The sequence below is a fragment of the Orbicella franksi genome, chromosome 4 (assembly GCF_964199315.1).
Source record: "Orbicella franksi chromosome 4, jaOrbFran1.1, whole genome shotgun sequence".
Lineage (NCBI taxonomy): Eukaryota > Metazoa > Cnidaria > Anthozoa > Scleractinia > Merulinidae > Orbicella > Orbicella franksi.
Window position 1 is genome coordinate 1,242,301 of NC_138148.1, and position 23,312 is coordinate 1,265,612.

At 39.3% G+C, this 23,312-nt stretch overlaps 1 protein-coding gene across 1 annotated transcript in view; it reads right to left on the minus strand.

The window, feature by feature from the left end:
- The window catches only part of LOC145484560 (uncharacterized), a 51,232-nt gene that overhangs the window by 7,667 nt on the left and 20,253 nt on the right, over positions 1–23,312 (minus strand). The window contains exons 32-59 of the mRNA XM_081463144.1: positions 22,446–22,581; positions 21,686–21,786; positions 21,414–21,530; positions 20,926–20,982; positions 20,488–20,521; positions 20,308–20,387; positions 19,889–19,957; positions 19,195–19,290; positions 18,867–18,942; positions 18,461–18,567; positions 17,726–17,846; positions 17,584–17,606; positions 17,060–17,234; positions 16,866–16,966; positions 16,244–16,357; positions 16,049–16,105; positions 15,797–15,830; positions 15,617–15,696; positions 11,887–11,955; positions 11,512–11,613; positions 10,261–10,437; positions 9,346–9,463; positions 6,684–6,712; positions 4,494–4,581; positions 4,086–4,180; positions 3,358–3,471; positions 3,012–3,068; positions 2,110–2,143 (exon numbers count right to left, since the gene is read on the minus strand). Coding sequence (XP_081319270.1) covers positions 2,110–2,143; positions 3,012–3,068; positions 3,358–3,471; positions 4,086–4,180; positions 4,494–4,581; positions 6,684–6,712; positions 9,346–9,463; positions 10,261–10,437; positions 11,512–11,613; positions 11,887–11,955; positions 15,617–15,696; positions 15,797–15,830; positions 16,049–16,105; positions 16,244–16,357; positions 16,866–16,966; positions 17,060–17,234; positions 17,584–17,606; positions 17,726–17,846; positions 18,461–18,567; positions 18,867–18,942; positions 19,195–19,290; positions 19,889–19,957; positions 20,308–20,387; positions 20,488–20,521; positions 20,926–20,982; positions 21,414–21,530; positions 21,686–21,786; positions 22,446–22,581 — 2,461 coding nt within the window. The remainder of the gene's footprint in view (positions 1–2,109; positions 2,144–3,011; positions 3,069–3,357; positions 3,472–4,085; positions 4,181–4,493; positions 4,582–6,683; positions 6,713–9,345; positions 9,464–10,260; positions 10,438–11,511; positions 11,614–11,886; positions 11,956–15,616; positions 15,697–15,796; positions 15,831–16,048; positions 16,106–16,243; positions 16,358–16,865; positions 16,967–17,059; positions 17,235–17,583; positions 17,607–17,725; positions 17,847–18,460; positions 18,568–18,866; positions 18,943–19,194; positions 19,291–19,888; positions 19,958–20,307; positions 20,388–20,487; positions 20,522–20,925; positions 20,983–21,413; positions 21,531–21,685; positions 21,787–22,445; positions 22,582–23,312) is intronic.

Below are 23,312 nucleotides of genomic sequence, written 5' to 3' on the forward strand. Positions count from 1 at the left end.
CCTGCGTTGATTTAAATTTAACCAGCCAAACTGACTGAGAGCATCGGTTGCAGAAGAATACAGTGGTTTATTTAGAACAAGTTTTGCCGCCTTGTTTTGCAACACCTGCAGGTTGTTCATTTCTCAATACAAAGAAATGCGTATACACGATTTCTCATGAAGAAATAGTTTCTCCATGAGACAGAAATAGAACTCTTCAGCATTGAGTTTTTTGTTTAAACTAGTTCGGACTTCTCGAGCTCTGATGACAGTGTAAACAAATACAAAAAAAGTTTAAAAACATTTGGCCACGCGCGCGCTGTCTTGCAGGGTCGCTGGTCAAAGCTTTATTGTGTCAAGAAATATTTGTTACAAGTGTTCAAATGCATTTCCTGGAAAATTCTTTATACAGTACAAGTTAATACTTAAATAATTAAAAATACTTTTACCGTAGGTTATAATCTTTTCATCGCTAGTTCAACTTCACGTGCAGATCGTTATCTGACATTCGATCAAACTTAGTTTTCTATCGAGCCATTCAAGTTGAATTTTCTCTCGCGGGGTCAGCTTGAGAGCTTTAGTCTCGATAAGTTCTTCTCTACTGTGTTCAAAATATAACCATGCTACGCGGTTTTTTTGGTAACTTAATTTTTGCCATTATTGCTCGAATGTTCTGCGGAAATCATCTTAACCGGAAATCGATCCGTCGAAATCAACAAATACAAATTTAATCACTGTAGCGTTCCTTCAGATCACGTAAGGCTACAAACGAACAATATCAACTTGTTATTACGCTTAACAAATGAACCTAGAACGATTTTCTTTCTAGAACTCGTTCTTGTAATTAAAATGATCAAAGAAAGAACGACAGCTTAAAACGACATAGCGGTAACACCCGAACTCCAAGTGAATTGCTTTTAATTGGCGTTTTTAATTAACGAAATTTCTAAAGCAATGCCTTTCAAATTATTTAAGTTAAAAGTGGTCCATTATGTTTCTCTTTTTTCACCCAAATGTTCTAAGATAGCCATCTGCAGTTTGTTGGAAACGAATTATATATTCAGGGTGACCGTCCGCGTCACGCAATTGTTTACATTCCCACGGCGGTTCAGGAGAAAATTTATGAAAAACACAGGCCAAGGCGGCCGACTTAAAACCATTTGCCCAGAGATGTTTTTTGATTTTCAAACAGGTGGGTGTAAAGTTAGCCCGTAGAAAGTGTTATTATGGCATTTAAAGTTATAGCCCATAGAAAAATATGGTGAAATTTTAGTGCTATAATTCGTTTGCAACACATTGCAATATTTTGCGGTTCTGTTCGATCTCGTTTCGGGCTCAAACGAAACCTCGATTTATTTTATTTTTCACTCAGTCATACCATGAAGACCTGAGCTGAATCTAAAAACCATTGAAAGATTCTCAAGTAGCTGTTGTGCGACGTGCGAAGCAATCAAATTTCCAGAAAATTCAGCATAACTGGAAGTAGATTTTGAGCTCAATCGGGGCGAAATCGTTTTTTGCAAATTTCTTCCAAAAAAAGCTGCATTAGCAGAAACTAACTATGGTCCGTTTGTTCTCTAGCTAGGGCCAATCTTTGGGCAAAAAATGAGCAAAATCGATTTTTCGACTTGTGCCGTTGTTTGGTCCATATTTGTGGGCAGTGGCTCTTAAGACCCAAATAAAAAATCTAAAATTAAACCAATATAATTTTGAAACCAATATTAAAATAATACTAAAACCTATTAAATCAATAAAAGGTAAAGTCTGCATACGAGCCAAGTGGCCCATCAGGCCGGAGCTTATCCCGGTTTCTGTAGCATGAAGCGACTAGGAGTATTTCTACTCCCCCCTGGATGGGATGCTAGTCCATCGCAGGGTTACCCCCAGCATTAAATTCGCCGGTGCCCATTTATGCACCTGGGTGGAGAGAGGCATTGTGAGAGTAAAGTGTCTTGCCCAAGAACACAACACAATGTCCCCGGCCAGGGCTCGACCCCGGACCGCTCGATCCGGAGACGAGCGTACTAACCATGAGGCCACCGCACCTCCCTTATTAAACCAATAGAATATGGAAATTCTCTCACAGTACAAAAAAGATCACTAACTGATAACATAAGCAAAAGCTCTTACCTTGTTTAAACGTGGACTTGATCGTTTGAATTTCCTGCAACCGATCAATAGATCACATTTTTACCATACGTTCTCGATCACAAAAAATATTCCACCAGTACCTGGCCAATATTTAGCCAGTTTGACTGCATGCTTGGTATCTCTGACACCATAAACGTTGAGACAAGAGACACCTAATTTTCTTCTTGGTTGAGATTATAACTAAACCTCATTATGCATCGAATGAGCACTAAATTATACCTCGAATGAACATCACTTAAGTGGGTTATTTACAACGCTGAAGTCCTGGCGTTTATTCAGGATTTGGTCTTTGACTGAGGGTAAGCCTCTTTAGTCCCAAGCTCCAAAAGTGAATTCTCCTTGTTGAATGCCATACACTTCTCTTATGGCAACTCAGTGAGAATTTAGAAGTACATAATGAGTAGCATCCCCTGGTGTATGTTCAGATTGTGGGAACACTTAGGTTTTCACAATAGAGGATGAAGTGGAAGAGCTGGGTTGACGTCCCGTTGTGACATTATTCCCATCTGGCACTCGCTTTTATCTCTTGATCCTCTTGGGATTTCTGAAACTAAGAGTGGTCTAAAAAAAAACCCTTGAGAGGGATCACCTTTGGAATAAGGCCTATTTGAGAGATTAAACTCCTAACCCTTCATCCTCCCCTGGTATTCATCAATCTGTGCCAAAATAGAAAGACGCGATAACGTAGGCGACATCTTTAACCTCGCGTTTTACAAAATATTGAGCCACTCATAAATCGTTTTCAGGTTTTACCCACGTGATGCTATACGAAGATAGCGCAACAAACCTGTTCATGTGTTCACAAGACTTTATCTTTCATTTTTTGCTCTCGGCTTCTACAACATAAAAGCTCAAGAAAACTAAAAATACGGAATACTCACCTCGGAGCGTCGAGAACATAAAATCTCAATAAGCACTGCCTCATCTGTTCCAAGACCCTGATAATTTAGAACAAGTGCAAGATAAATACAAACGAAACGTTTCATATTTTAAGCTTTAAATGTGAAATAAAGATAAGATGAATTCTCAGTTGTCAGGTAATTTAGGCGATTTTTCTGTATCTGTCGAACTTTTAGCTCTTTTCTAAGCTATTAGTAAATTGTGCAATCCTCAGGTCTCAGCTGTAAATTTAACAATGCGTGATTTCTCGGGAGACAGTTCAAATTCTGTTTAATTTTCAGCGATCGGTTAAACCTCACCTAGACGCTCTGTAGATAACAAACTCACCGACATAGCCTCATGAAGTGAATTAGCGTCGAATAATTCTGGCGAGGACATCAAAGCTATTATGGCGTCTTCAAACTTTCCACCCAGCTCTGACTTTAACTCATCTACAAGGTTCTAAAAGGAAGTTTCAAATACACAACGGTGAGGAAATGCTCAATGACATCCAAGACATATAACAAAGACTCAATAAGGACGTCAGAGCCCGCCGATATATTATAATATAATTAGTATAAATCTAATCCCCTTGCGTTCTATCACGAATACCGTCTTCTGATTGGCTACGCTACTCACTATCTACTCTGTGCAGTTATAGATAGTGAGTAGCGTAGCAGTGTTCCCTTGTTAACAAAATGCCGGCCACTTCTTTGCGTTTTCGAAGTGTCTGTGAAGAGGATTTTGATAACGTTTGAACGACTAGTAGATTTATACTAAAACAGTTGGATTATCAGTTCTCGATTTCTATGCGTGATAGCTGACTCGGGCTGCATCTTCGTCAACTACAAGGAGAATTATCTAAATGTGAGATTAAATATATACAAGCACTTCTCTTTGTCCCCGTAGATTATAGAGTACAATTAGGTATACATAACATGTTAGAAAAAATCGATTAGTTAACATCAAAATTGACAACAGAGGTGAGATCTTTTATTCTCCTGCTTCGTATCTTAGACTAAGTATTAAAATTTTAGGCGGAGAAAATAGCAGTTGATCACTAAGCTGCAGCGTACCTTGTCATACTCCTGTTGAAACTTGGCAGCAATTTCTTGTCGCTGTTTATTGGTGCGCGCTCCGAGCACCGCCATGATGGCTTCCTCGTCACTGCCTGTAAGGGGATAGGTTGTGGTGTTGATACAGATTCATCAAAATATAAATTTACACTATACCAACTGAGGAACCCGCAAGGAAGAGATTACAAGGACACTAAAACTTTTGGTTCATGTGTACGATGATGTCAATATGTTAATGTTATACGAGGTGACTGCCACTCTCTCTGATTGAGGAGGATTTTAAAGTGGAGCCAAAAAAATGTGATCAGTATCTATTTGTATCCTGCCACCGAAACAATATGGGACGGTGTCTCAACAAAATCCTTAATTTTATTTTAGTCTTTTTAAGTTTGAACTTGACTTCCTTACCAAAGCCCTTCATAGCTTTCTTTAAAGTCTCGGCGTCATCTGCAGCATTAAAGTTATCCGCTGGCTTCAAAGTACCGTGATACTCGGTCTAGGTATGAAAACATTAGAGCTATTCAAACCTCATAGAATATTCATGATCCCTCGCGATGACGTTAGTAGCATTGTATAAACAACTTAATGATATGGAGCTGTGTCAGTTAAGCTAACAAGTCACCGGCAATACAACTCGCCCCACCCTCCCTCCCTTTTGTTGTTTCTCTAGCACTTCGTTTGCTCGACAGCGAGGACTTTCCAATACCTTAATGCTAATAAGGCAGCAAGAGAGATAATGGACAAACTTGAGTATAGATATTATGCATGCTCCTTTGTGGACTACAATGAACTTGCGTCTACTTTTAGAAAGCAAAACAGCAGCCAAAGTCACGTCTGTGTTCCTTTTGACGTGTGATGATTACTATTGAAACCGATATTTGAATGTTTGTCGCGTATAAGCAAGTTTTGGTTTATACTCATAATTAAGCCTCGTCCTCCGCAGAATTTAACCGACAGTAATGAAAACTGAAACTAGTAAATTCCCAGTAACCTATCAAAAGCTGAACGCTTTGCTGCCCAGGATCTTTTGTCTTATGGTTCGAGCAGACCTTTGCTTTCACAAGTAAGGTACAAAGAAGGTTAAAAACTTAGAAAACCAAGTCTGCATACGAGACAAGTGGCCCATCTGGCAGGCGCTTATCTCCAGTTTCTGCAGCATGAAGCGAGTAGGAGTATTTCTACTCCCCCCCTGGTTGGAATGCCAGTCCATCGCAGGGTTACCCCTGAGTGATGCAAAACCAAACCAAATACGCATCACTTTGGACACTGCAGTGAAAACCTCTCTAAAATGCACACTTTAACCAGTTAGCATTTAGCGTGCAGTCGGGAAAATTAAACCTGTTCTGTCCTGATGTCACATGTACTGTTCGTATAGAAAGACATTTAATTCGTTCACTTTTCAGTCTCTGGAAATGACATTGAAATTCATGGAAAAGGGATATAAAATGGCACAAAGCATAACAAATTGAAAAACGAGAAAAATGAATCATTTTTGGCGTTAAAGCTAAAATTTGGCACAACTGGGTCTCTCTCGTCCGGCAACTTGCTCGCCAGATGTCGCCAGGGAGGATAACAGTTGTGCCAAGCTTTACCGACAACCTAGTTTGTTTTTCATTAAACAAAACCCAAAATTCTCGAATTCTCGAGAGGTAGAAAATTTTAGAATTGCCTTTTTGTTTCTTAGCTTTGAGAAAATACCTTTTATTTCCTCGTTTGAGTGGGACAGTACGGTTTTGACTGTCGCTAGTACTGCGGGCGCAGCCGCCGTATGCAAGTTATATAAGATTATGCAAACTGCAAATTTCAAGAAAGAGATGCATGTGACTTCAAACTCGCTTACGAAATTGTCCGGTAGCCTCGCAGTCAAGCTGCGTTCACAAATAACACGAACGCGTAATGGGACACCAGGAAAAGGAGGAAATCTAGAATCTAAAATGGCCTAGCTACAGCGCTAGAATTAAGGGCCTTAATAGTGTTTACAGAAGCACTATTAAGTGCTTAATTAAGTGAAGTCAATTAAGTGAAGTCAATTAAGTGAAGTCAATTCTCTCTCACTCGGGATCGCGATTTTTCGAATTTTTTTGTAGTTTTTTTTTTTCTATTGTTTATTTGTACCTTTTTTAATTTGTTGTAAATTATAATTATTATTTTTTCCTTCTTTCCTTTTTAATATAAACTCTTGCCCCCGCCTCGATTAGTTCCAGAGCTAGTTGCAGGGGCAAGAGATTGTAACTGTATGCAAGAAAACAAAATTTAGTTAAAGTTCAAGTTTAAAGTTCGATTATAGTGCTGTCTTGTTTCTCATCCCCATCTTTTCACGCCGAACAAAACCAGATTGAAAACCTTCTGTGACACTATTAATGTTCCATAATATGACCTTTCGTTCTTTATAATCAGTGGAAAACTGCGTAGACAAATACAGCTTCAATCTTCTATCTCTCGTGTATCAGCTGGCTGAATCTAACGTCGCCAATTCGCGTGTCAATCGAGTGTATGGAATTTTTTAATGGCTGCAAGGCAGCTCAATTCTGAATAGTTAGACGCCACTAACTAGCTCACCAGAGAATTCAAACAGAACAGGAAGTTTTCAGTAATTACCTTTCGTGGCTCTTTGTCCGGCCCTGTGTCTGTAGATAAAGATTTAGCTGTTAGAGAGAATTGTTAATGACAATGAGATTGTGGTGGAAAACAGTTAAAGAGAGGAAATTGTGGATATAGTTAAGTCAGTGGAATGTGATGGAGACAGTGGCACTGGAGACATATCATGATTGAGTGTTTTCTTCATAGTACGTGTGCTTGTCTGTTTGTTAGGATTGACAATGGAATTGTGTTCTATCTTCATTGTTTTTCCCAGAGCTACTCGTTTTTCGCTGACTGCGTGACAAAAAAGTTCCACCACCGCGAGTAGTCTCAACCTTCAACGTTTTTGACAGTGCAATGGTTACTTAGCAACGCAGCATGCCATTCAGACAAAGGAGAGTTCTCGAATGAAGGCGTAGCAAATGTGTGATTTTCTGATTTGCTCAAAACATTCGTACATTCCTTTTTACGGTAAACTAATCGTGGATTAAGCTGAAAGTCATTTGGTTGGTCAGTTATATTGTCTTATTCTCAGCCGTTATTTGCTTTGCAGCGCAAGTTTTCCTCTCCGGGAGAATTGACCAACTTAGACGAAGTAAACTAGAAAAGAAAGAATTAAAGTGAGCAGGGCTAGAATCGTTTGAATTAAAAAGATTGACCGAGGTAAGGGAAACAAAGCGCACGATGGTTTTATGGCGAGTCTGTGTTCGTTTATTTTGGTAGTTTTGCTTACGTAATTTCACAAAGAACTTGTTTGCTGATGTTAAGACGATATTATTGTGTCGTAAATGTGAAAGGAACACATAATAGCTGGCCAAAAAATAAGTTGTCAAGAAACAAGAGTAAGCTTAAGTTAACTGGAAAGCATTGCTTAAAATAAACAAAAATTCGTCAAGTACTCTCGATCATAACCATTTTTTTCATACGTAAATGGCTGTAAGGAAAGGGTTGGTCGGTGGTTGATTAAAACGTTATTGGTTACTCTCCCCTCAGGAGACAGCAATTGTTCTCTGAACTGAACTATACTTAGTGCTATCATTGTGAATAACCTTACTTTCCGAGGGTATAAAGAGCCCCCTACTCAATACCAGAATGTAAATGAAGTGTCAGAGATTTCTCGGTAGGATTTGGAGTTTGAAGCAAACCATTCAGATGTGGGATTGGTAAAAAGAAAGAAGCAGCACAGAATGGATTAAGACAAGATTACTCTGTTACATAAGGAGGCTGGACCAGGCTGTGAATTGCCACATCAATTGTGTGCTATATGTTTGAGTAACACAACTATCCTCATGTGCGCGTTGTATTCCGTTTTAAGTGCCTTTCTCCTTAGTCTCTCTACGCCTTAATTCTTTCTTCGCGCGAGAGACGTGTGAGACTGGACCCGACTGAAAAATTGCACGCTGGTGACGTAGGTTTACAGAGATTCGTGTTGTCTGATTGGTTGTTGCTTGCGTAAATTTTACATTTTTTTGCGTAAATTTTAAATCTAGCTACAACCAATCAGAGGGATTATACGGATCTCTGTAGTTCCCAAAGTCTTTCCCACCAAAACCGGCGCTTAATGAATGTCTGAAAATCCCTAACTCGCCCAGTTTCAAGCCAAAACTTTTAACGCAGTCAACGGAAAGTTAAGCTTTGAACACCGCGTGTGCAATTTTATTAATTGTTGTTATACCTCCCGATTGGAGAACGTGTCACGTGTCGTGGGTCAAAACTCACCGACTCTCTGGGGAAAAAACAACTTGTACTTTCGACTAGCACGTGGTCAGGTCGTGCACCTAGAAACCGAGGCAAATTTGTTGTGCCGACAGGCGTCAAGCAAATATCTTTTTTCCCCACTTTTTTCTATTTTTCAGTTGGGAGGTATAACAAAACACTTCATGACTGGCCCCACAGGAAACAGAGTTTCGTGGTCTTGGGGAAACAAAACTCACTGTTTCTCTTGGGGCCAGTGATTAAGTGCTTTTTATCCGCCTGGTTTATCGGCTCGTAATTTGATTTACTACTGCTCCTTTTATGACATTTTCGTATTTGAGTCTTGCACATAACCTTCGAGACCACAAAAACCGGGAGTGGCGTAGAATTTTCGCATTTGAATTTCGGAAAGTGTGCAGAAATTCATTTTACTACAATGCACGCCATATTTGGTCCACTGACCAAGATGGTGTTGAAATCGTGAAGGGTCCATTCATCATCTGTTAATAAATAAGAAAACTTCAACAAGTGCAACACAAGTGCTGTTGTTACAAAGTGCATTTTTACAAGGTGCTTACAGAGAATGCTTTATATAGACCACATACTTTACAAGGTGCATGTGCAGGAGCCTACATACCTCACAAGAATCCTGTTACTCGGTTGTCGTAATTATATTAAATTACAACTTATATTCCAAATGTAGAATATATCGATAAATATAAATATATACTCCACATATACAGAAAGCCGGTTAAGAAAATACAGGGCGCGTGACACCGGCTACGAAAACCATGCCAAAGTAAGATATATACATGCCGTGACGATTTAAATATTAACTTCAGAATGACATCTTATCATGCTATAACGCTGAGAAAATGTAAAAGATAATTTACAAAGAAGGATTCGAGTGAAAAAAATGCGTATTTTACAGGAGTTAGGTTTCTATTTCTTTTGGAGTGGATTCAAAACTTGACTTGTTTTATACCTTTCAATTTCGGTAAAAGAACTTTCTTCAATTCATTGCTACATTTCGACTCGATTTCGGCAGCAAGCTTCGGTTTGTAGGTAGTGTTGTAAGCCTTCTCGATCTCAGCGATGGTGTTCTGCAATCAGAGAGAACTTAAATTAGATAGAGCAAATAAACTTTAATTAATAATAGACCTTTTCACGGTTTCTGACACCATCTTGCTTGGTGGGCAAACATGGCAAAAATTACAGTACATTTCTGTCTCATTCTTTTAGTACACTCTTTTTTATAAGAATTTTGAGGCTAAAAAAGGCGAAATTTTAAGAATATCTTTCGAATATACCCAAGGCTGATATTTTGTTAAGACCATTTTTGTGCGTGTTGATGGCAAATAAAACGCAACAAAACCACGATGTGTTTATGTTAACTTTCCCTTTACCACTGAAAAGTATACTTAATTCTCTCTTTTTGATAGGTCAATTGCTGGTTACATCCAATTTATTTAACTGAAATACATGTCCTCTACCATTGTCATTCTAAGGTGGGTACAGTAGAACAATGGAATTTAAAACTCACTACAGTGAAATTGACGATTATGAAAGTATATCATAATTTATATTGAGATGATTTTACAACGTTGAACAACTTTTCATCCTATCTCCAACGGTTACATTCGCATAAAGTAAAGCAATAACAGAAAAAGCTATTTATACGTAATTTAAAAAACAACGACAATAGTTGTTTCAGTTACAAAAGTAGATTTTATAAACTTGTAATCACGTAAATCTTTGTATTTTAGGAATACACACGTGTACGTATGTTGAACGAGCTTGTACAGCTCTTGGAGTGACGTGTCTTATTGCTACCAAGAAAACAGATTGAGATGTTTGATATCATGATTAACCTCCGAGTAAACACAATAGATTACTTCACCTCTCCCAGAATGATCCTAACCACAGTAGGTGTAGATTTGTCATGAAGTACAACTTGCAGCTTGTCCGCGAGGAACTGGTTCTGGTCTCTGATGCACTTGACAAGAGTCTGCAATCCTTGCCGCAGATCACCTGACATCTCGGAATCTATGGTGTCCTCGATTTCACACTTAGCCCACTAAAAGGAAATATAAGCCAGCACAATGAAATTCTCGTAAAATGTGTGTTTTTGCGGCGATTGAAATGTATTTCTTTTAGGTGTTTGAGGGACACTGTCACGATATATTTGCTTAAAACTGATATTAATTCGCGAAATGGTCCCTAAATTGATGTAATAAAAACTTAATTAACTCTAACTAAATGATTAAAAGCAATGTCTGGAAGAAAGTCTACACCGCAGCAACATTTTTGCACAATTTCAACGATTTTCGAGCCAAACTTGAATCTTTGAAAAACTGACATCCTGACGCTTTTTCAAGTAAATCCATATCGCAATCCGTTTCCATGCTTGCCAACGTTGGCCATCCTCACTTCCTAATGGGTTTTAATCATTTGTCGATCGAGTACTGCTCTACAAAATGAAACCATTGTTGTTCAGCTTCCAATAATCAATATATATATGCTTTTGAGATTTCCAAAATCATGCTAAAAATGGAGACAGTGTCCCTTTAAATTAGCTTGTATTGTATTATTTCACAGTGGGATATTCCGCCAGACCTTGGTAAACCATTCCTTGTACGTGAATATCACACAGAACAGCGTCTAACAGTTTTATGTATATTCTCTGGCTTGCTAGAGTTTGATCACGTGTTTTACTGCCTCTTCCTCTCTTGTAATCCGTATTCAGCGTAACTCACTTTCTTGTGAATAAACTCGATTATTGCTGGCGGCTCCCTCCACTATTTGTTGTGTTATTTGTCTCGTCTACTTATGACAGAAATGTATTCTATTCAGCTGAGCGAAGCGAAAGAGAAAAAAATTTGTATCAAATCGTGTTTTACTGGTTCGCAGCCGGATTTAACCTGACTGACAGGTTCTGGTTGGTTATGGTTATGGTTATGGTTATGTCGCAAAACAGCATAGTAGAAGTCTACACACAGGTTGCTGCTGGTTTGGTACCTGCTCAAAACCTCGATCAACCAAATCATTTTTAAAATTAGCCAAAAACCGTTGATGCCATAAAAACAAATAAATAAACAAACACATATGCAAGCAAGTACTGGCAAATATTCACTGTAGGATTTGCATCTACCTTCTTGTATTCGGGAAGCATGGCTCTCAGCTGTGGGAAACTGCGCGACGTAAATATCTCTATGAAGGTTTCTTCGTCTGTGCCCCACTTCTTTATACCAGCCTGCGGAGAGAAATTGACAAGTTCAAAAAACACGTCCAACATTCTTTCGCGTGCACATTGAAAAGAACAGATCTAAGTTAGACACTATTTTAGTTTTTATATTACATTAAATTTTATTAGTTAATTGTAGGTCCACATCAGCCTCATTGGCTGCCAATTTTGTAGCCTGCATTACTTAATAGAATGATGATGATGATGATGATGATGACGACGATGAACTAAGCTGCAGGTTTCACCGTACAAATAGTAAACGACTTCATTTTTTTCCCTCACCTCCAGCAAAGATTCGGCGTCCTTATGAGCTAAATCATCGTTCACCGCTGTGCTCTCGTCTCGCTTGCCCTAAATCAGTGCACGAAAAGAAGTCGACAAACTGAGAAAAGACAACTTTAGGGACCGTTCATTTTTTATGAGGGAGGGGGGGCTGGTGGGATTTGGGAAGCACCATTTAAAAATCGCATGACCCCCCCTCAGCTTACCAATTTTTTCACATGGCCCCCCCTTATAGCGGTCATTTTTTGGGATGACCCCCCCCCCAAAAAAAAAAAAATTGAACAAACAATATTTAGATTTCAACTCTTTTAATATTTCTCTATTATCCCCCTACTTCACGTTATTGCGCTCACTATGAAGACAATATTTACAATCCCTATACTACAGAGAGCTGTTGTTTAAAAAACAAATTTCGGATCTCCTAGTTATGGCTCGCCCTGAGCGTGTGGCATTTGGCCTCTCATTGGTATCTTCCTCATCTGAATTGATGAATGCAAGAATGACATCACTTGAGTCATCTTCTCCCCTAGAGTCAATGGCATCACTGTCATACTCATCATTGTCACTTTCATCCGTTTCACTGCTGTCAGCACTTACTCTGTTGTCATTTTGTGTCAATGTCCTGGCATTTCTCAGTGTTGGTTGGCCAGCTCTGAGAGGACTCTTCTGCCGCAAGCATGAATGTCTTACAATTGCCTTTACTTTCTCACTCTTGCTGCTTTTCAAATGCTGCTTCAGCCCGTGGTGGTTCAACTACTTGTTTTGTTCTGGAACACGTTGCTTTTTAAGCTTGGCTAGATCTTCGCACAACTCAGTCCAAGTATAATCCTCATATGATTTATCTTTTGCATCCCTACTTAACTTTGCCTTTTCTTCTGCTCTCCTTTTCCTTTTAAATTCCAGCACTTCAAGATGCTGAAGATAATCCACCACAAACTTTGATTTGACAATAAACTTATCTGCAAATAGAGCAACGCTCTCTGGGTGAGATAAAACCAGCCTGCCACCTCCATGCTCTTTCTTCGCTTGGACCCTTGGCTGCCAGTCATCTGGATCACGCCCTTCTTTTGGGGTCTTCTGGTAGGAGAAGTAGTGGTATTCCGGTAGGCAGGAATGGTCAGGAACTGGTTTAGGATATCTTTCTATGGGTGATCCAGTCCATTCACAACAAAAAGAACAAATTTCTCCTACCTTTTCTTGACAGGACAACTTTAGAAACTCTCTGTAGTTCTCCCCTTCCTCATAGTGCTCATTCATAAACTTCTCAATCTTACGGAAGTAACAGTGGCCTGGAACAGAGTCTTTCCTTGCTCCTGCATTGTGATACTGAACCAAGTACGAAGTGTTGTGAAAAAACTGGAAATCTGTTGATGTGTTGTGTGAAACACATTGTTACATTTAATTTACAGATGTCTTTATTTGGAAGGTTTTTACCTCTACTCTAGTGATAGGCATGTATAAATGTTGCCCTGTCCAGGTAAAACAAAAAGCTACGAAGCTCAAATCTTGCAAATAGTGGATTACTTTTTATAAATTTTAGCATACTTGTTGTGGTTTAAATTTATCTATGGTTTAAAATTTCTTAATTTTCAAGGTAAAATGGGGTTGACTAGCCTACACGACTTTTACGGTTCGTGACATTTGTACATTTACCGTTCTCTGTTCGGTCACTCGACCTTTCTTGTCGCTTCACTCGTGTTCATGAAGGGCACTTCATGTTGTGTAATAAGGAGGAATTTTAGTGGAGTTGAGCCGTTAGATCGTGCTATGGCAAATTTTTACAGGTTATAGGTCTGCATGGTTTCCGCTGTTATCAAAATAAAGTCTTTCACTTCACTTCACTTCACATCTGCATGTCGACTCGTTGAGTTTGACACCTCTGTAATTTGCCATGTGTTTATGCATTGTTTAGGCTCATTTCTATTGCAAGATATGCTTTTAAATCTCCATGAATTTGCTTTTGAGGGACAAAATATGAAATTTACCGTGAACATGTTGCTTACTTGCATTCTATATTGTGACGCCGGGCCCGGCTGTGATTAGAACCGTTTGCAAGCACAGTAGGTAGATCGTTATCACGGATATCATATTTGTTCTCCTACGATTTCCTTCGGAGACGCCGTAGCTTTACTTTGAGAAAGCTATACGTTTGTCTAGAGACATTCCTATGTTTCTTGCAGCTATCTGATCGAGCTTGTGTTTCTCTTGCTCGATGTATAGGTTTATTCCTCCTTTTTATTTCCTCCTCTTTTGCAAACTCCGTCTTTAAAATGGGGTTGATGCTATACGTTGAGTGCGTATTTTTGCTTTAAGCTCCTTGACGTTAGTTGAGTGCTGCCATGTCTTGCACGATGTAGAACGGGGCACGTCCATAATAATCATGAAAGAGGCTCATTCCAAAATGCGCAATAATGGCGAAAGCGACGAGTCGTTTAAGAAAAGGTTTACAGCTGAACGATCCAGGCGGTTTGACATCTTACAAGCAAAAGAAGCAATCTTTCTAAGTGCGGATGGCTGTTCAGAAAGGGCGAGTGAGTTTTCCATGCCAGGGTACCAGTTGAAGCCCAGTGATGGAAGAAAACTGAACTTCTCCATCAAAGAACACAGAGCAATGGTGGAAAAGTTGAATGCCACGATTCCACACTCTTTCAGTCCAATGGGCTTGCTTTAAAGCAGGGCGAAGAATTTGCCCACAGTTTTAATGTAAAACAGATCAAATTTATAGAAGCTAAGTTGACGAAGGTCACGCAGGACATGGAAGCACTAGAAAATAAGAAGAGCAATTATAACAGCATATTCAAGGGCATACTCAAACAGCACATCAACAAAAGGAGAAGGAAAAAAGAAAACCGCAGAAAGTCAAATGAAAGAAAGAGGAAGCGGACTGAAAACAACGTCCAACGAGTTTATGGAATTTGTGTTAGAAACCCGCTAGGAAATGATCTTCCACAATGCCTTGTGTACCCTCCTAGAACGGCCGTCCCGGAAGAGTGTATTCAAGTTGAGCATGTTGCCACGTCGTTATTTAGAAGAGATGGGCCATACATCGCACAGCTCTTGGAAGGGAATTATTTCACCAATGCTGCAAGAAGCAGAATCACCACCAACCTTGAGCAGGAAGTCAGAGATTATGTTTACACCTTCATGTACCCTGAAGAGTACACTCTGACGGAAAGCATTGCTGCTTCTTGCAGCATTGGTGAAAGAGACTCCCATAGCAGCACAAGCGGCGACGAAGAACTCGACGACAGCGAAGATGAAGATGACTGCCAGTGAAAGTTGCATTCGAAAATAACAGTGTTAAATACTTCTTTTCAGTAGCTACAAATGCTTTTTGTCGCCAAACGTTTTTTTTAAGCAAATGGAAAGTTTATAAATTTGTATCCTGCCTTCTATGTTTATTCTATAGCAATTTTTTTGATATTCAAACATCATGCCATTTTAAAGTTTTACTAAAATATTTCACGTGACCCCCCCTTTTCCCCTTATTTTTTTGGGATGGCCCCCCCTCGAAAGCCATTTTTTTTCGCATGGCCCCCCCCCAAATCCCACCAGCCCCCCCTACCTTATAAAAAATGAACGGTCCCTTACTCAAAGAAACTCGCTAATTTCTCCCCTTAAATTAATGTTCTTTGCAAAAATACTGTGATACTAACATTGTATTAAGACAGGTAGGTAAATAAACAGGACTTAACCTAGACAGGGAACACAAACCACAGGAATCACAAACCTTGCAAAGTTCTACCAGTAATGTTTCAAAGTCGCCGCTCGTGTCATCCTTTATAACTTGTTCAAGCTCTTTCCTGTACTCTGAGACAGACAAAATTTCACATTAATGCATTAAATTGGGTTGTAAGAGACTGGGTCTCCGACAAGGTGAAAATAAAAACATTATACAGACTTGGCTTACTTTTCTTGTAGGCTTGTCTGATGGCTGCGATTTCCTGATAGATTAAAAATAATTAACATTAATTTCAATTTGCAAACTAGTGGCTGGCTTCAATTTCTTTATAATAGCTACACACCCAAGTACTTGTGATCAAGTAGTAGGCAACATGGTTACACTATAATGAAGGTACATGAAGTAGCTACCCGGAAAGTAAAACCATGCTTCTCGTCAGGATCACAGAGGAACTGAATATTCTTCAGGAAGTTCACTTACCGCGTTAGTTCGCGTTGAGAAAATTTCAATCAGTACAATCTCCTTTGTAAACAAACCCTAAAAGGAAAGATCGATTTAAATGAATACAAAACAAGCAAACATATACTGATCTCCCCTCTAAAGCGAAGAAGATCGAATTGCCAGAACTTATTATAAGCTTAGACAAGCTTATGACAAACTTAGACAGTGACTCACCTGCATAGCTTGATCCAAGATCCGAGCGTCGTACATAGCTTTGGATAAAGACAAGGCGGCTAAAGCTTCAATTAGATCTTCTTCTAACTTTTCATCCAAGGATTCAAATAATTCCTGATGGAATAATAATAATAATAATAAAAAACTGCATCGTTTCGCTTACATCTTGGAACATCTCAACTAAAAACTGGAAATATATATTTCGTTTTGCAAAATAGAGCGGTTTTTACTTGATTGGCAAGTGCAAAAAAGTGCTTTGGTGTTGCATAATCACTACGTTATTGGTTAAAAAAACTCGCGTCACTTCGCTAGCTAATCAGAAGCTAAACCAAAACCAATCGCGCCTTGTTCGCACACGTTTTCCCGCGCTCTACGTCAGCTACATTTATTCACTTGTAGTTTTGACTGGTTCTGTCCCTTGGTTATCTGTGTCCTTTGTGATTGGCTAGAGTGATTACTTTGGTTCTGGTTTTACGACACTCAATTGAAAACCGCTGCACTAAAATTACAGCGCGAAACGTAAGTTCTGTTCAGTACACTTCACTTGAGCATCCTGCGCTTCGTACACACACTTCACGTTATAACTATAGGAATTGACGAAATTGACTCCAAAGTGATTCACCTTGCTATATCTGGAATTGTAGTCCTCCACTAGTTTCTTGGCGTCTTCTTTCTTCTCAAGATTTCTGCACACAATCTCTTTTATCGTCTTTTTATTATTGGCTTTGCAGGTGAGAAAACAAAAACACTCTTTTCAGTAATCTTGCTGGACAAAGTCGTCCATACAATGAATGACAGATCCATGACAGCACTCACCATCAATAGCGTCTCGCAGCGCTGCATATTCTTGTTTATCATCCAGCTGGCTTTTCTTCTTCTGAGATGGTTTCCTGTTAGCAGTAGGTTTCGCGTCTGCTTTCTTTCCCGCAGCGCCATCTTGTTTTCCACCTGTCGCTGCCTTCTTGTTCTTAGGATCATTGCTTGCCTTTTCCTTGATTGGTGAGTGAAAAAGGACAAAATTAATAAATATCAGTCTAAAACACGACACTCACACGCTTAAGTTCGCATAAGCTTGCTTACTCATTCGTTCAGTCGTTTCTTCATTCGTTCGTTCGTTCCTTTGTTTTTTCTTTCGTTGGTGTTCGTTCGTTCGTTCGTTCGTTCGTTCGTTCGTTCGTTCGTTCGTTCGTTCGTTCGTTCGTTCGTTTGTTCACGCGTTCGTTCTTTAGTTTGACAGTACCTTGTTTCTCATTCATTAGCTTGCGTATTCCGGGTATCGTTCTTCGTCTTAATTCATTTCTTTGATTTATTACAACTTATGCAGATGGGACAATACTAACCTTTTCTTTCTGTTCCTGGACCGCTGTAGTTAAACAAAAGAAACAAAAGTTTCGAAAAAGTTACAGAAGGAATTCCAAAACCACGCCCAACACAAAACAGAACGAAACAAAGTGAAACATTCAAAACTACGTTAAGTTATACCTTTTTTCAGTTTGGGAAGAATCAGTTTCTTCATGTTGTCACTGAACTTTGCTTCAGCATCTTTGATGAGATCTTTGCTGGTAAGCTTTTTGTACGCTCCTGCGATATCTGCTAGCTCGGCCTGGGAAGAAATGAACCTTGTAAATACCTTCTGTATGAATAAATCAAAACGAGAATAATTCATTTCGCGTCCTGCCCTGACGAAGGTCATGCCCGAACAACTATGAGCTATGCGTGGTCTGGCTTTGATATATTTTGGGAACCAGAGAAAATTCGAAATCTGTAACCGTTCCGTTAGTTGGCTTAGAGTAACTATTATTGCAACTTCATACTCTAGATCCTAGTTTTGTAAGGGTATTTTCGTTATGTTTTAACTTACCAGGGTACATTCAGCAAGACCTTCACGCCGAAGGTACGCCTAGGCTTTTTAAATTCCGCCTGGTGAGCGGCCGTTTAAAAACGCCAACTTGACGCGGGTGGGAAAATTTGCCCTCAAATGGATCGTAAGATGCCCGTTATCGACCAGGATATGGAGGATAAAGAGAAGTTATGAAGCCATAGTTATCACGCCAATTCGCCGTGTGTATTTAAGCTTTTATACGCCAGCACCAGCAAATATAAACGTACGCGCCAAAAACTGCAATCGCACGCCAGAACGCCGCAGAAATTGAAAGGTTACGCCGAAGATCTTCGGCGTAATCTACTCTGAATGCACCCTGGTTTTAATAATTTTACCGTTGTGCTGGTGAGAATGACGCGTCCAGCCGTGTCAGTATCGCCATCTGTTAAAGTTTTCTGGAGTTTAGCAGCGTAGAAAGTAGCAGGATCCCGAGTGTACTTCACTGTAAAGAGAACACGAAAAATACAAGAACGGATGAGAAAATGTCTTGTGCGACCGAGTTTCTAAGACACGATGATTATTTAGCACATGGTTTAAACTGAAGGCACACTGTTTTTCTCTCGTGGGAGGCAGGGAGTATGAAGCGAGGCGATGCAGCCTGAAAGGGGTTGGGACACTCGTTAGCTAAAGAATCTACCAGAAAAGACCGGATGCTGGCAGTCTACACATATTTACACGTTTTTACTGTTTAATTCAAGCCAATAAATCAATGGAAACAACAATAAAGTTAAGGCAGTGTACCCAACGCTAAAAATCCTTTCTCCAAGTCTTGGCTCATTTCCTCCTCGATGCATTCGTCCATTTCTTGATTACAAACCTACAAATTATAGACAAAAACAAATAACGGAAAGTTAAGCTACTCTAAAATCAAAGGTAAGGACCTAAAGCCAGCGAGTTTTCAATGTTTTTAATTATGTTATTATTAAGCCTGGCTGGATAAGGAGACGACTTTAAAAAGAGGTAAGCCGCTGAAATCAGGACAACTTAGTCACACTGAAACAAAGACGAAATTTGTCAATAAGTATCAAGGGCAAACTGTTGTGTTCAGAGCATTTTGGTTTACATTTACCTTTTTGTATTCCTGGAACACTACTTTGAGGTGAGCAAAACTTCGCTGAGTAAACACCTGCACAAATTTGTCTTCGTCCGTGCCAAGATAACTAGCCTGAGGTTATAAACATAAGCGAAAAGAGATACAATTAGCTTAGCTTAGCTTCTCACACGCTCTGTTGTTTGAACGACATATTTTTATGGGTCAATATTTCGCACGACACGTGTGAAGTCCATGACAGGTTTCTCCTGCCCCCAGGTATTTTGTTAGATTGTCCTCGCAGTTCGCTCGCATTTACCTGTATACTCCGTGGGGAGAGGTGAAGAGAGGCACTGTGAAAGTTAAGTATCTTGCCTGGGTACAAAACATGACGAAACGCACAGTAGCTAGGTCTAGAGCCCAGACCTCTCCTCAATATAGGCCACCACATTGGCCACCACGCATTGTAAAAGGATTTACGAGTTTAGATGGAATACCAGGAAGAGAGACAAACTGACAAAGTAATAGGACAGACCACTAATTGAATAAACAGTTGACAGAAATTCAGATACTAGTAGAACTGGGCCAAAGTCAGCTCCCAGATTTAAAGAAGATGAATATTAGTAACAAAAACAGAGATAAACTAGCCAAAGGATAAGAATGGTTGCTCACTTCCTTTTCATGTTTCACTTTGTACCGGGTGACGGTGAAATTATAACATTCCATGAAATACCTGCATGAGAGCTTCTGCATCTTTCTTGGCTAAACCTTTATCAACTTTGCTGGATTCGTCTCGCTGCCCCTAAGTCCATCAGATAACAATTAAAACATTCACAAAGAGAAACAAACAAACGCTATTAAAAAAAAACACTCATCATTTTTATACCATGATTAAGCTTCACCAATAGCCCTTTGCGCGGTTTGCTTTTCTCATTTGCATCATGATACAACCCAACATGTAAGTGAGTCAATTTCGGACTATTTTGTAGTTCTTGGCCGAAATGCCCAAATACCATTTCACTGAATGTGTTGCTAAAGAGATGTTTCTATTACAACACATAATGCTGTCTGTAAAATTTTGTCGAATCGCTCCGTTTTGCTACTGTAACATGAAATGGGAAAAGAGGAGATTAAGGTACCCGCTTAACTTACCTTGCTTAATTCGACCAACAAATCTTCAAAGTGGCCACTCGTGTCTCCTTTGAGGTCCTTTTCTAACGACCTGCCATACGCTATAAATTCGAAAAAAAAGAGACGAACAACGAATACTTGTTAAGGTGTTCCACTTAGCGGTATATATAATAATAACTATAACTCGGTAGTTTCACTTACATTCTGTGTATGCCTCTTTAATTTTGGCCAGTTCCTGAGGAGAGAGGTAGCTTTAATTAATTATGTTAAATGATGATCAACTGAGAGTCTGGCTACAGTTAGGCTGATAGCTAAGAATTGGCCAAATTTTTCATTTTCAGCAAAGAACCACCGCTTATGAAAGTCTCAAATTTCCTCAGCGATACATTCCCACTGTTCGAGTCTACAGCAAGTAGCGAAAAAAGGTTTGTAACATCAAGCTCTTTTCAGAAGGCTCCTGCCTCTTTTACAACTTATAAAATTTAACTTTTTTGATAAGGTACTTTGTAATTTGAGTAAGAATCGTAGTTTTGGATGATGTATTCTTACGTCTATCTAAAACTTGTGTTATTAGTTTTTTTTTCAAAAATAAAACACCTGTATTAAGAGCCATATGGATTTTCATTGCGAAGGACTTACAGCGTTATCTCTGGAACAAAGAACTTCCATCAACACATCTTCGTCAGTGCCCAGACCCTACGAATTGATTAAACAGGTTAAGAAAAACTCGAACTAAAAGTCGCCCTTTACAGAAGCAATAGGAGTTTTTTCCAGATTAAATAGAAGGTATGGATGGGGTTTAACCGAATGCTGAGAACTGGACCCTACCCCATCTCCCATTCGATAGATGACGCGTGTTACCCTTCGACCTCGTTCCCATGAGAACACTTTTTAACTCATAGCTCAAAGTGAGATCTGCAAACTTAAGCGACAGCCGAGATATTAATTTTAACTGACTGCTGATAAACCACCGCAAATTGAACTGATAACTGAGATTACAACGCCCTCACTTCGACCCGACAAATAACCCAACGTGAAACTTGCGGACGCTTAACACCACTGAATAGTTTACGTTACTATTTTACCGAAGAGCCGTGGTGGTTAGCATGGAGTTCGTGCTTTCATACCTTCATAGCGTTATACATAATTTTTGCGTCGTACGAAGAACTCTCCATCAAGAGAGAATCAACCGCGTCCTGCAACTGTTCTTCTTCCAAAACCGGTTTGACGGCCTCTAGTAAGTCCTGCATAAAACACAAGAGATTCTGGATCAGCAAAACAGATGCATTGATAAGCAAAACCATTGAAAATGGAAAGAAGGCAAGGGAAACTTAATCAATTGACACCAATTAATTAATTAATTCTTAATTGATTAATAATTACTAATTATAATTAATACCTGATTGTGTTTCTTCTTATATTTGTCTTTCAGCTGTTGTAATTTGGATTTCTCGTCACAATATTTTGCTAATATGTCCACAACCTTGTCCTTATCACCAGCTAATACAGAAAAAAGAACAAAGAAACCGTTTTACATTATACGACTCCCAAACTACGACTGCTTAAGAATAAAAATACCGAATTTGCCGTCCCTTAGCTAGATCAGACGGCCATCTTGACTACCGCAGAATAGCGAAAAACCATTTGCGTGTCCGAAGACTTTCCCATATAATTGAGAAAATTCAGGGCGGGTGGAGTGAAACTATGGAGTTAAATAGTTCAACTTATGCAAAACAAGATGCAGTTGGTGTGATGCCTAATCGGCTTAAACAACTTAATAAAGAATATGATGAGAAGAGGTTACGAAAGAAGACAGCAACATGAGAGAGCTTTAACTTTGTTTTAAAGAGTGTTTGAAGTTCACGTCTCAAACTCGTTAATAATTCATCGAGTTTATACAAAGGAAATCAAGTCCGTGACGGTTTTTGGTTATCTGATCTTAATTTACTCTAGATTTTCGCGATCTTATTTCCCCGTTTTCTCCTTAGTGTTAGTTTCGATTGAGAAGATATATCAAACACTCAAGACCATGCTTCATCACATTTCCAAACACCTCAAAGTTCGTCAAAAATACTCCGCTACGCGTCGTATTTTCAACTCTCTTCTCGGTGTGGGAAATGTGGTCAAACACGCTCTTTCGTGTTTGATATATTACTCACCATCCACAGCTGTTCGTAATTCATCCACGTCTTTCTCCATTGTTGCTTCTTTGTTCTCCTCGCTGTTTTTGTCGGTTTTCTTGTTCTCCTGACTTGCTTTAGGTTTTGCTTTGGACGCGTCTTGTTTGGCTCCAGGCTGTTGATGGCGTTACAACTAAATATAAACTTACATAACGCTATATAGCTTTTTGTACTGCACTATTAATTCGGTGTCCATGAGTACTTCGTGGATTTTCACACAGTTAAGTTCTTAGTAAGTAATTAAGTCGATCTAAGTCATTACGACGATTTTAACCCAAATACCAGCCAGTAATTAAATTAGGCGATTGTGCAGCGTAGATATAACGTCTGGAGAACTAAGTAAATTCGTGGAACACGCTTTACCCATTTTGGTACATAGAAATTGCTGATATAGCGTGTTCATGCAGCTAGAGGCCGCACAACCGCGCAAGAAACTTTTTCTTTATTTGTCTCCTCCTATGTGGTAGTTGACGTCTCGATTGTCTGTTACTTCTGACACATTATTTGCCATTTTAAACCTCGCCATGTTGATAAGGTGTAACCTAAGTAGCCGCCGCCTTCTAGGACTGAATTCGCCCGGTCGTAACTTGGTGAGAATCCCGCCACTGGTCCGAAAAAAATACTGACTGAGGACTTGGCTATGGAATTTTAAAATCCGGATGTCTAAGTCCAAGAACGACCAATCGACGAATTTTTAAAAGTAAATTAAATTCGTCATAATTAAGTACGACGTATAAACAAGGCCTGAGTTACTTAATTACATGGACAGCTTGTTCAATCAAGATGGCTGGATATTAGCCAAGTTGTTCGTTTACGTACACGCAAAAAAGAACTCCGCTAGTATCT